General features: G+C 45.7%; 1 protein-coding gene across 1 annotated transcript in view; it reads left to right on the top strand.

The window, feature by feature from the left end:
* Nucleotides 1-11617, top strand: part of VSTM5 (V-set and transmembrane domain containing 5) — a 21213-nt gene extending 9596 nt beyond the window's left edge. The window contains exons 2-4 of the mRNA XM_006092769.3: nucleotides 10696-11022; nucleotides 11122-11262; nucleotides 11391-11617. Of these exons, the coding sequence (XP_006092831.1) occupies nucleotides 10696-11022; nucleotides 11122-11262; nucleotides 11391-11434 (512 nt within the window). The 3' untranslated portion in view covers nucleotides 11435-11617. The remainder of the gene's footprint in view (nucleotides 1-10695; nucleotides 11023-11121; nucleotides 11263-11390) is intronic.
* The last annotated feature ends 504 nt before the right edge of the window (nucleotides 11618-12121 follow it).

The following is a 12121-nucleotide window of genomic DNA, read 5'->3' as shown; positions in this document are numbered from 1 at the left end:
GAGTGCCCAGTCCCGACCACAAAGCTTTTAAACCGTTCGATTCACCAGCAGTGATAGAGTGTGTTTTTGTTTTGTTAATGAGGAGACATCGGAAGATGAGGCCTTGTTTGCCAGAAGAAACTGACCATGTGATTAGAGGGTTGGAACTTTCAGCCTCCACCCCCCTTGACCCCCTGAAGGGAAGAAGGGCCCCCCCCCCCAAGGGAGAAGGGCTGGGAATTGAGTTGGTCACCAATGGCCCAGTGATGTTATTCAATCAGGCCTATATAATGGAATCTCCCGCCTCCCCCCCCCCCAACCCCCCACTCTACCTCCCTGCCCCCCCCCAAAAAAATTGAAGGGGTTTAGAGAGCTTCTGGGTTGGTGAACACATCAAGGTCCTGGGAGGGAGATGCACCAAAAGAAGGCATGGAGGCTCCACCCCCTTCCCATGCATCTCTTCCATGTGCCTATTCCTGAGTTGTATCCTTTATAGGAAATTGGTGATAGTAAGTAAAGTGCTGTCCTGAGTTCTGTGAGCTGTTCTAGCAAATTATCAAACCTGAGGAGGGGGTCGTGGGAATCCCTGATGTGTAGCTGGTTGGTCAGAAGTAGGAGAGACCAGGACTTGTGATTGGCAGAGCCCTTACCCTGTGGGGTCTGTGCTGACTCCAGGTAGCTAGTGTCCAACAGTTTTCCTTCAGTGAACACATGGATTGCCCCAGCCTTTTACTATAATCGACTACCATGCTTCAGTGACAATACTCACTTCTATCTCTGCATCTATATGCCCTTATTACTAGTAGGATAAGTTCCTCTGGGTCAAGAGGTAAGTGCTATTTAAATAATTCTCTAGATTTCATCATATTGCCCTCTAATTAGGTCACACCCATTTACAATCCCCACAGTCATGTTTGAAGTATAACTTCTGCACACTCCTGACCACACAATGTTATCCAACTGCTTCATCTTTACCAGTCTGATAGCAAGTCATTCAACTTCCCCGGCCGGGTTTCACTGGGCTGTGATAATAGTGTGTGACATCTGGTACCCAGCAGGTGCTACCCATGGGAATGGTGGCTGTTGCTACTGTGGAGTGATTTTTCTGGTTGGGCTACAAATATAGGCACCTGATGAGGGGAGCAGCCTGCCAGCCTCTGTCTAAAACTGCCTCTGTCCATGTTGTTTGGGTTTGGCTGACATCTGTGTGACTTTCCAAGGCCATTAAACAGCAAGATCATGGGGGAGCTCCCTTGAAGATGAGCTGAGCTCTGGTCTCTGGGTAATCAGGCACTGGTGGGGGTGGGGAATTAAATATCTGAGCTAATTGGAGGGATAGGTTCCCTGTAAAATATGTGCAAGTGTCAGTCATCAGCTCTATTCATGGCATTTAAACCCAAGGGCCATTATTTGGGGTTGCTGTGCAGGCCTCCTACACACAGCTGTGTTTCCAGAATTCCAAGCTCGTTTAAGAAAGCCAGGAATGAGGCAGGGACATGGATATTTTTGTTTTGTAAAACTGTGCCAATTCCACTCGTAGCTATTTAACTCTCAGCAGACGTGAGGCTGGGAGAACCATTACTCACTCCTTCAGCTCAAAATAGATCCTCCCTGATCTCTCCAAATTGGCAGCAGTTTGACAGGCAGGCCATACGTAATATTCATTCATTCATTCATTCATTCATTCATACAATTATCCAGCATTTGGTCCTGTCAAAAATGTCCACATTTAGAAAATGTCCCTGGGTTCAAAGGACCCATAATGTTTATTTCTACATTTGGTTTATAAGATTTATAATGAAAAATACTATTCTGTTTTATTGCTCCAATAATTCTGTTGTGGCTGTGTTGCCAATCATAACCCTTCTCACCTCGGTAGCCTAGCTGGTCATGGTACATGGGGTTAGATATATGGGTCAGGGTTCCAATCTTGCAGAAGAGCAGGATTTATATTAACTACAGACGAAATGTCTCCATGGACCTTTTGGTACAGGATCAAATATCAAGCAGCTTTTGGTGGGACCAAGTGTCTCTGTGGACATTTTGCACGAGGCCAAATGTCCCACAAGGATTCATATTGTGAGCACCTCAAAGTGCCAGGCCCTGTGCTAGGCGCTGGGTTTCTGAGCTGGATGGGAAACGAGTTCTCCAAGCAAAATCTCACGGCCTACCGTGCACAGGTGCGCTTCCTGCTGCTCCCTATCTGCTCCCCGGGGCAGGCCCAGGAAGGGCCACACCCGGCTGTTCCCAACGGTTTGGGCTCCAGCCAGGGGTTCTCCGGAAGGTGCATAGGACAAGCACATTGGTGCAGTGAGGGTGATGTGTGTACATGATAACGAACTCTGCTGCCAGCTTGCCCTTCTGGGAGCCAAGTTCAGATCCTACATTCCTCTATTCAAACATCGCCGTGTCCTCCCTGCCCCAGGGAGAACTCCTGCCGGTGATCCCAAGCCTGTCAGTTCTTCACACTACAGCCAACCTGCACTTCTTAGTCACCAGGCCCCGCACCTGAGGATCTGCCATGGCTCCCTGGGGTGGCTACACTGTTCTCCCCGCTGGGATTGTGTTTCCTCCCTTTCCCATGGTTTTCACATCTTATTCTTCCAGCCTCCGCTTAAATGAGGGTCTCGCCTCTTCCCAAACTCCTGCGGACTGGAGTTGTCCTCAGTAAAACGGGGTAATAATACTCAGCAGGCGGTGGAGGAGGTGTGGCGAGTGCAGGCTAGGTTCCGTAAAGAGTGGGAGGTCCCCACCAAGATGGGCTGGTAGTGGGAGTGCTGACCCCTGGGAGGTGTGTTCAGAGCCAGCGTTAAGGGAGGAATGGCTTTGTCCACCCTCAGCTTACCCAGCTGGCTGTCCTACACCCACCCATGCTGAGAGCCTGGGGCGCCTTAGAAATCAGCCCTTGTACACCTTGGAGTTTACTCTTTGCTCTTTGACATTCCTTTGAGTCTCAGGTAGGGTGGCCAATTGTTCTGGTTTGCCTGTGACTCTCCTTATTTTAGCACTGACACTCGTCACCTTCTAGGAAACCCCTCAGTCCCAGGCAAACCAGAACGGTTGGTCACACTGGCCAGCGACACAGAACTACTGTGAGAAGGGCAGCTGGTGGGGCTGCAGATCCTGGGTCAGCCCTCAGTGCTCGTCCTTGCTGGGCCTTCCACGTGTCCCTCATCCTCACAGCCTTCCTCCCGGAGGTTTTCCAGGCCTCGTTCTAAGTGGAAGACGCTGAGGCTCTGGGAAGTGAAGGCGATTTCGGCAGGTCTCACAGCAAGGAGACAGCATGGCTGAACCTCTGTGGGTCCCGCCCGCCTCGGGTGTCTCCACCACACCTCGCTGCCAACGGAAATAACGCTTTTGTAGGGTGATTCATCACTCCACCCCCCACTCCTGAGCCCTGGCTTTCTGACGCCTGGTTTAGCTGCTTCCAGGCTCGATAAGGATGAAGACAACAATGATGAGATACTTATTTCCTGGTTCCCAGCTGCCTCTGATAATCGCAAGGCTGGGTCGATGGCTTTCCGGATGAGGGTGAAAATGTCCTGATTAAGGGGTCTCGTCCACGACTCCTTAAACTCAGAGGCCACGCGGGCAGTGTACCTCTCACCGTTAGCTGATACTCTGGTCCACCCGAACTGTGTTCTGAACAGTATCGACCTTTGTTGTGATTTCAGGAAGTAGATCCTTTTTAAAGAATACATTTTTATTTACTTATTTGTAATATTTACTTATTAAACGGGTTGGGGTGACACTGGTCAACATGAACAAATAGGTTTCAGGGGTGGGTTTCTGTGTTACAAGATCTGTATCTTGCACCAAAGTGTGCCCACCACCCAAAGTCAGATCTCCTCCTGTCACCTTACATTAGGGGCCCTTCTTCCCCCAACGCCTTCCTTCAGGCAGTCACCACATTGCTGTTTGTGTTCACCAATTTCAGTTTCATATCCCACATATGAGTGAAATCGTATAGTTCTTAGGTTTTCCCTGACTGACAGTTCACTCAACACAATGTTCTCAAGGTCTATCCATGCTGTTGCAAATGGTGCTATTTCGTCCCTTCTTTTGGCTGAGTAGTACTCCATTGTGTACATGTAGCACATCTTGATCCAGTCCTCTATTGTGGGACACTTAGGTTGTTTCCATGTCTTGGCTGTGAATAATGCAGCAGTGAACATAGGGGTGCATATATCTTTGCGAATACATTATTTCGAGTTTTTCGGGTAGATGCCCAGGAGAGGGATTGCTGGGTCAAATAATATGTTTTTAAATGCAGCAAAACTCTACCTCTGGAATTTATTTGTAAAAAAAGAAATAAGGAACCATTCTGAGTATAAGTTCTCACTTACCATGTCGATAGATTCTTGGAAACTGAGACTTTAAAACAAAACAATGTTATGATGAAACCAAATTAACCCTAGGCTAATTGATACAAATAAGAGTTAGGTTCCTTCAGTATATTTCTGACAAAAACATCCCAAAACTTCTAAATAATGAGAAGCAAGGTAAACTTTTACACTGAACTTTTCTTTAAACTTTGCCAGTGAGATTGTTTGTTCTAACCAGGAGAACTTAAAAAATATTTTTAAAAATTACTTATGTCCCTTCCGCGCCCCCTCTCCCCCCATTGAACTCTTCTAGCTCGACCCTCCACCTTCGACCCCAGGCCTTCACCTGTCCATGGGTTATATATATTTGCATACAAGGTCTTTGGTTGATCTCCTCCGACCCACCCACCCTTTCCCGCCTTCCCTCTGAGGTTGGACAGTCTGTTCTATGCTTCTATGTCTCTGGATCTATTTTGTTCATCAGTTTATTTTGTTCATTAGATTCCACATATGAGTGAGATCATGTGATACTTACCTTTCTCTGACTGGCGTATTTCACTTAGCATAATACACTAATTTTTTTATTTATTCAATGAGTAACTGTGAAAAGTTAAAAAATATATAAATGTATAACAAAATAAAATCTTGTTGTCATCCAGTCTCTAAGGAGAAATTCCTGTTAACAGTTTAGCATCTATTACTACAACATTTTTCTACATATTAGCACATATTTACACAAATAAAAGCAAGATCATATTATGCTGTTTTATAAATTTATGTTTTAATATGCTTTTATTGATTTTTGCGGGGGAGAGAGAGAGGAAGGGAAAGGGAGAGAAACATTGTTTGGCTGCCTCCTGCAAACCCTCACCTAGGGATCTAGTTCACAACCTGGCTATGTGCCCTGACCGGGAATTAAACTGGCGACCTCTTGGTGCATGAGACGACACTCAACCAACAGAGTCACACTGCCTGGGCTACAAATTTATTTTTTAACTTAGTAACGTGTCATAGACATCTTTCCTTGTTCTTACAAAGCTCCTCCTGTCTGTGGCTGCCTGGCATCCATTGTATAAGTAGAGCCTGATTTATCGAACTCACCTCCTTGAGTAGAACTTTTGAGCCAGCTCTGAATGTTGGTCTAGTCACTAAGTTTCTCTGGACTTGTTCTGGAACAGTTTTAGTATGAGGTGCAGAGGTGGTAACTCATTAATTCAACTTTTAAACAGTTGACAAGCAGTCTGCCTTTAAACTCTTGGAACTGTTAGTTTTCCATCTTTGCTATGGATCATTTATTTCTAATTATGTGGTAGATTGACGGGAGGAGAAACTCGTTGTTCCTAGAACCTGTTTAAATACCCGGTTAGTTTGATTAGGAGGAGGTTTTTCTGATCAAGAGAAAAGACAGAAATCAACGTGAACTAGTTGGTCAGTTTACACCTGTATCAGTGTTAACCTAAAAATAAAAGGCCAAAGTGAAAAGCAACAAGCGCTTATTTGAGATAAAAAAAGAGTAGCTATTCAGGACACACCGATCCAGGCAGAAATCCAAATAGTGTTCTGATTAGGAGACAAAAGTAAGGGGTACGAGAAAGGGAAGGGGCCAATTATATCAATAGAAGGAAGGCATTTCTATTGGTGTAGGAAGGCTAACATAGTGATGTTAATTCTAAAGAATGTTTTTCATTTTCAGTCTGTAGTCTTCTGTCAGTCTGGTAGTCACAATATCTGCTTTCTTGTTATCTTTGCAAACAGTTCTTTAGGCACAATGTCGCTTTAGGCCCCGGCCAAATGTTGTTTTGCCCTGTTTTAACACCCCAAAGGCTTGAGGCTTAAGTTACTCAGTCATGGCCTCTCCGCTCCATTTTAAAGTGAATGCTTTTGTATTCTTTTTTTTTTTTACATCAACATCTGAGAAACTTGGGCTTGTTTTATTTTTGTTTGTTTTTCAGTGTTGCTGTTTCTTGAGCCAAAGTAATTGAAAGGCTCAAATAATGGTCAACGTGGTTAACCTAGGACAGTGATGGTGAACCTATGACATGCGTGTCAGAGTTAACACACGAACTCATTTTTTTGGCTGATTTTTCTTTGTTAAATGGCATTTAAATATATAAAATAAATATAAAAAATATAAACCTTTGTTTTACTATGGTTGCAAATATCAAAAAATTTCTATATGTGACACGGCACCAGAGTTAAGTTAGGGTTTTTCAAAATGCTGACATGCCAAGCTCAAAAGGTTCGCCATCACTGACCTAGGACATATATGGAATACATATACGTGATGATGCAGATTGTCACTGGTTCTAAATATGGTTCTTCAGATCTTACAGTAATCACTGTTCCAAATGCTCCTATTTGTGGTCAGAGAAATCAGAAAATATAGATAGATAAATGATAGTCACCAAGTAGAGTGGGAAAAAGATGGGTTTTGGATCATACAGAAACTGCATTCAAATCTCACCTTTGCCATTTCCTAGCTATGTGGGCATGTTGCTGACTTGCATGTAAAAAAAAAGAGATAGTAAAGCACATAATCTATATGTAAAAGGCTAATATGCTAAGTGTCTGACAATCTGACCGGTTGCTATGACGCACACTGACCAGCAGGGGGCAGGTGCTCAACACAGGAGCTGCTGTGACGCACAGTGGCTGGCACCACGGACCTGGCACCGACAAACCAACACTCGGCTTCCCCCAAGTGGGACACAGGCCCTGCCACCACCCCGGAGTGACACCCCACCAAAACGCTGCCAAGACCCCATGGCGCAAAATGCGGCCCACAGCCCAGCCCAGCCCTGAAATGGTGGCTGTGGGTGCTGGGTAATGACATCACGGAGCAACGCCTGGCTTCCTCTCCCTAGCGATGACTAGCCTCCTTGCAGTTTCTTCAGCCCAGGAACACCACTTGCTTTATAGCCAGGTGCAAACATTTCACACTTTAACCAAATGTCTGTGAAGCATTTTCCCGTGCCTCATCTCATTTGATCCTCACAGAAGTCCTGGAGTAGGTAGATAGGAGACTTGGTGGAATCCTATTTTCTTTTCATTAGCCAGAAAATGGAGATTTAGAAAGCTTAGAAACTTGACCCAACTGAAAAGAAGAAATGGTGGACCTTGAAAATGACTTCAGGTTTTCTCACTGTGCAGAATATAGTCAAACACTGCTGCAGTTAAATATTTTACCCTTTGTTCTCCCTGTGTGATCTACAATAATAATTTGCTTCGTGTTGATATTTACTGCTGTGTTGCTGACAATTACCTGAAAGAGATGTTGGGGTGCTTCACTAGGCTTGAAAAAGTTTAGCTACATCAGAAATCAGGTCTCATTAAGCAAGTTTGTTCTATATCTATAAAAGGCTAAGTTGACTTGCTCATGCATGATACATATAAAGCTCTCACTGGTGCCAATCGCACGTGTGTGTTTCGATCTGTCATTGTCAATTGTGAATGTGGTTGGCACTTCTATTATAGAGAAAGGGCGAATAGCAATATTAAAATATTTCTTCTAATTAATTTCCTTTCAATGTGCATGAATTCGTGCACTGGGCCACTAGTAAGTAAATAATATAGTAACTGGCATAGAAAACCCTTGACTGTAGTTCTTTCTTATGTTTGTTAGCTTTTAGTTGTACCTAATTTTTTATTGATTGATTGATTGACTTTAGAGAGAGAGAGATGGAGAGAGAGAGGAGAGAGAGAGGAGAGAGACAGAGAGGCAGACATCAATTTGTTAATCCACTTATTTATGCATTCATTGGTTGATTCTTGTATGTGCCCCGACCTGAGATCAAACCAGCAATCTTGGCATATCAGGATGACACTCTAACCAACTGAGTTACCTGGCCAGGGCCAGATGTGCCTAATTTTTAAACTACTGAAGCACCAACAGTCCTATCAGCAATGGCTCATCCTTCTTCTTGCTTCTGTAAATATTTGGTCATTCACTTACTCATTTCCTCAGCAAACATTTATTGATCAATAACTATGTTAGATATTATGCTGGGTTCAGGGGGCCAACAGAGATGACAAAAACACATAATTCCTGCCCTCCACGGGCTGTCCTGGAATTTGGCCCCTGTTTTCTTCCCGAGAAAAAGAGAGAGAAAGCAAATGTAGCAAAATGTTAATAATTGGTGAGTCTAGGAGAAGGTATATAGATATGGATTGCACTTGTCTTTCAACCTTTCTGTGAGCTTAACATTTTTTAAAATAGAGTTGGAGAGAAAATACATTTCTGTAACTTGACAGGAATAACACTTGAAAGCCATTATTCCCAGTTTTTAAGCATGGAATTTATCAGATTATCAGTCACCTAGCCAGGTCTTAGGAGAGCAGCATAAATGTGATATGTTGGGAATGGGAGACGACAATGAGAAAGGCCTGGAAAAGTAACAGGAGTGGTGACCTAGAGCCACAGCAGGGGCCCCAGGGCAACTGGGCACCCAAAGAGTGAGAGGGCTAAACAGGAAGTGGAGGTGGAAACCAAGGGATGGCCTCCAAGCTTGAATCCTGCCCTATTCATTCTGTGATCTCCAGCCAGCCCTGAACTCTCCTCTCAGCATGGGGGCATTTGTCACATCTGGGCCATCTCCCTCCAACCACTGACCTTTGATTTGAGCATACAAGATAAATATGTCGGTTTTGGAGTCGGCAGCCCTTGTGTGAATCTCAGCCTTGCAGAGTGAACTTGGACAAGCTAGTCCTGTGGAGCCTGAGGTTTCTTACATGCAAATCCTTGATAGAATCGCAATAGGTTGCATGAGGCTGAGAGAATGTGTGTAAAGCAGTTAGCATAGGGCTTGTGCCAGGTACCTACTTAATACAGTATAACAACATATACGTAACCTTAGCCAATGACACTACTATCAATATACCCATTTCATGCAGAAATCTTGGCTTGATGCTTCTTTGCCTCAACCACCCCCACATCTAGTTCACCAGCATGTCTCCCCATCTTCCAAATTTCCTAAATCAGACCACTCTTCACTCTCCAAGGCTACATCTCCATCTTTTATCCAGTCCTGTGCACAGCCACCTGACTGCTCTTCCTGCTTCTATTCTGGTCCCTTCACCCCCAGATCATTTTCCGCAGCAAACATTCTTAAGATTAATGGAGAATGTCACCCTCCCAATTAATTCTTCTATGGCCTCCCATCACCCATGAGTAAAACACTTTACCCCTGACCTTGACCTCATGGGTCCTGCCCATCTCTCCAACCTTGTCTCGTAAGCTCTACCCAGGGCTTTCTGCGTTCTAGCCTACTGGCCTATGCCTGTCCCTCAAACACAGCAATGCCCACTCTCACCTCATAGCCTTTGTAGTTGTTCCCTCTGCCTGAAATGTACTTCCCCTGTGCCTTTATCTGGCTGCCTCCTTTTCCTCCATTAGGTCTCAATCAAAAGCTCTTTGCTCGGCGAGAACCTCCGTGACCACTCTATGTAAGGGTGTGTACCACACCATCCCCACTGGCCACCATGCCCTGTTTCACCATCCTTAAAGCACTTGTCATTCTCTAAGATGATCTCGTTAGTTCATTCAGCCCTTGTACATCCCCCTTATGGAATGAAAGCTCCAGGGAGCAGTAGACAGTAACCTTGTGTCTTGTTCACTGTCTGTCAGCTCAGGCTGCCAGAACAAAACACACAAACTGGAGGGCTTAAACAACAGAAATTTATTTCCTCACAATTCTGGAAGCTGGAAAGATCAAGGTGCTAGCAGGGTTTGGTTCCTGGTAAGACCTCTCTTCCTGGCATATAGACAGCTGCCTGCCTGCCGTGTTTTCACATGGTCTTTCCTCCATGTGTGCCCCTGCAGGGAGAGGGTATGAACGCTCTAGTGCAGCGGTTCTCAACCTGTGGGTTGAGACCCCTTTGAGGGTCGAACGACCCTTTCACAGGGGTCGCCTAAGACCATCGGAAAACACATATATAATTACATATTGTTTTTGTGATTAACACTATGCTTTAATTATGTTCAATTTGTAACAATGAAATTGGGGGTCACCACAACATGAGGAACTGTATTAAAGGGTCACGGCACAAGGAAGGTTGAGAACCACTGCTCTAGTGTCTCCTTTTATAAAGACCTTAATCCTGTTGGGTCAGAGCCATACCCTTATGACCTCATTTAACCTTAATTACTTCCTTTGAGGCCCCAACTCCAAATACAACCATATTGGGGATGAGTCTTTCAATATAGATATTTGGGGGGATATAAACATTCAGTCTATAACATTCACCATTGTAGCATTAACACCAGAACTTAAGAGAGAGCTTGGCATGTAATAGGCACTCAATAAATATTTGATAAATAAATCAATGAATTATAGAAGTTCACGCCACTGTAAGTCCATATAAGTTGCCCCACATCTAGCACTCCATCCTGCAGGTCAGGGCGTGTCACTGTACATTCCCCAGTCTGCCATCAATGCCACGGTGGAGGAAGACATCCTGCTCTCCGTGGAATACTCCTGCCATGGCATCCCCACCATCGAATGGAAGTATACATCCACCTGGGGGGTGCAGAGGATCGTGGAGTGGAAGCCAGGGACTCAGGCCAACATCTCCCAGAGCCACAAGGATAGAGTCTGCACCTTTGACAATGGCTCCATCCAGCTATTCAGTGTGGGCGTGAGGGATTCCGGCTACTATGTCATCACGGTGACCGAGCGCCTGGGGAGCAGCCAGTTTGGCACCATCGTGCTGCATGTGTCAGGTAAGACGGCTCCAGGGGCCCTGTGCGTGGGAGGCCGACTTCATGACATTAAAAAAGACTCATCTTCCCCCCTCCTCTTTCCCGTCCCCCACCCCACAGAGATCCTCTACGAAGACCTCCACTTCGTCGCTGTCTTCCTTGCTTTTCTCGCTGCTGTGGCCGCAGTGTTAATTAGCCTCATGTGGGTTTGCAATAAGTGTGCATATAAATTCCAGAGGAAGAGAAGACACAAGCTCAAAGGTAATTCTCGGGGCCTTGTGATAATCAGCTCATGCTTTCATGGCTGGAAGTAGCCCACGTTAGCTGGTTCTCACCAAAACCACCTTATGGCTGATTTGCAACTCATGGACTTGTCTTTTGCTTTGCAGAGAGCACAACTGAGGAGATTGAGCTACAGGATGTTGAGTGTTAGCCAAGGCTGAGCCCAATGACATTCCTACCTCAAGAGGAAAACTATTTTCCAGTGGAAGGAGCAAACATACCGATCCATGCTAAGAGCCTCCTGTTATCCTGCCACAGCCGCCCATTCCTGATGGGCCTGCGGGCCGTGGACAGAGTGGACTGCATGGAGTTGAGGACTCTGGATTGGACCAAGTCAGTTCTTGCACGTGCATGAAAGTCAAGGAGAAGAGTGCTTTGCGTGGCTGCAGCCCAGAGCTGTGCTAACCCGCGGGCAATGGCATAGGGCCAGCACTGGCTGCTTGTTCACTGTGCTCTGCTCGGCCCAGAATATAGCCATTGGAGGCGTCCCCATGCTGGAGGCCAGAGTACTCGAGGTCAGGTGTGCAGCCAGCAGGCTGTCTGTGCTCCTGCCTGCTCTGTTCTGCCCTCCAACCCTCTGCTGTGGGGCTGTTGTGAGAAAACGTGAGGCGTTTAGACCATCTGCTGCCCAAGACAGAGGTCGGACGAGACCAAGGGGTGCTGCTGTGCTTTAGGGAGTTGCTCAGAGAAGGGCGAGCACCCCCATGGCCTGGAACTTCAGGGAAGAGAGCTTAATTTGTTCTTGAGGGACCAGCATTGGGAACAAGGAAACAAAATTATCTTTCTTTTCCTGTCTTGGTCCAACATTAATGAATTTTCCCTCCTGTGGCCCCAGCTT

This window comes from Myotis lucifugus, unplaced genomic scaffold, assembly GCF_000147115.1.
Source record: "Myotis lucifugus unplaced genomic scaffold, Myoluc2.0 scaffold_104, whole genome shotgun sequence".
NCBI classification, from domain to species: domain Eukaryota; kingdom Metazoa; phylum Chordata; class Mammalia; order Chiroptera; family Vespertilionidae; genus Myotis; species Myotis lucifugus.
This window is presented reverse-complemented; position numbering and strand designations above follow the sequence as displayed.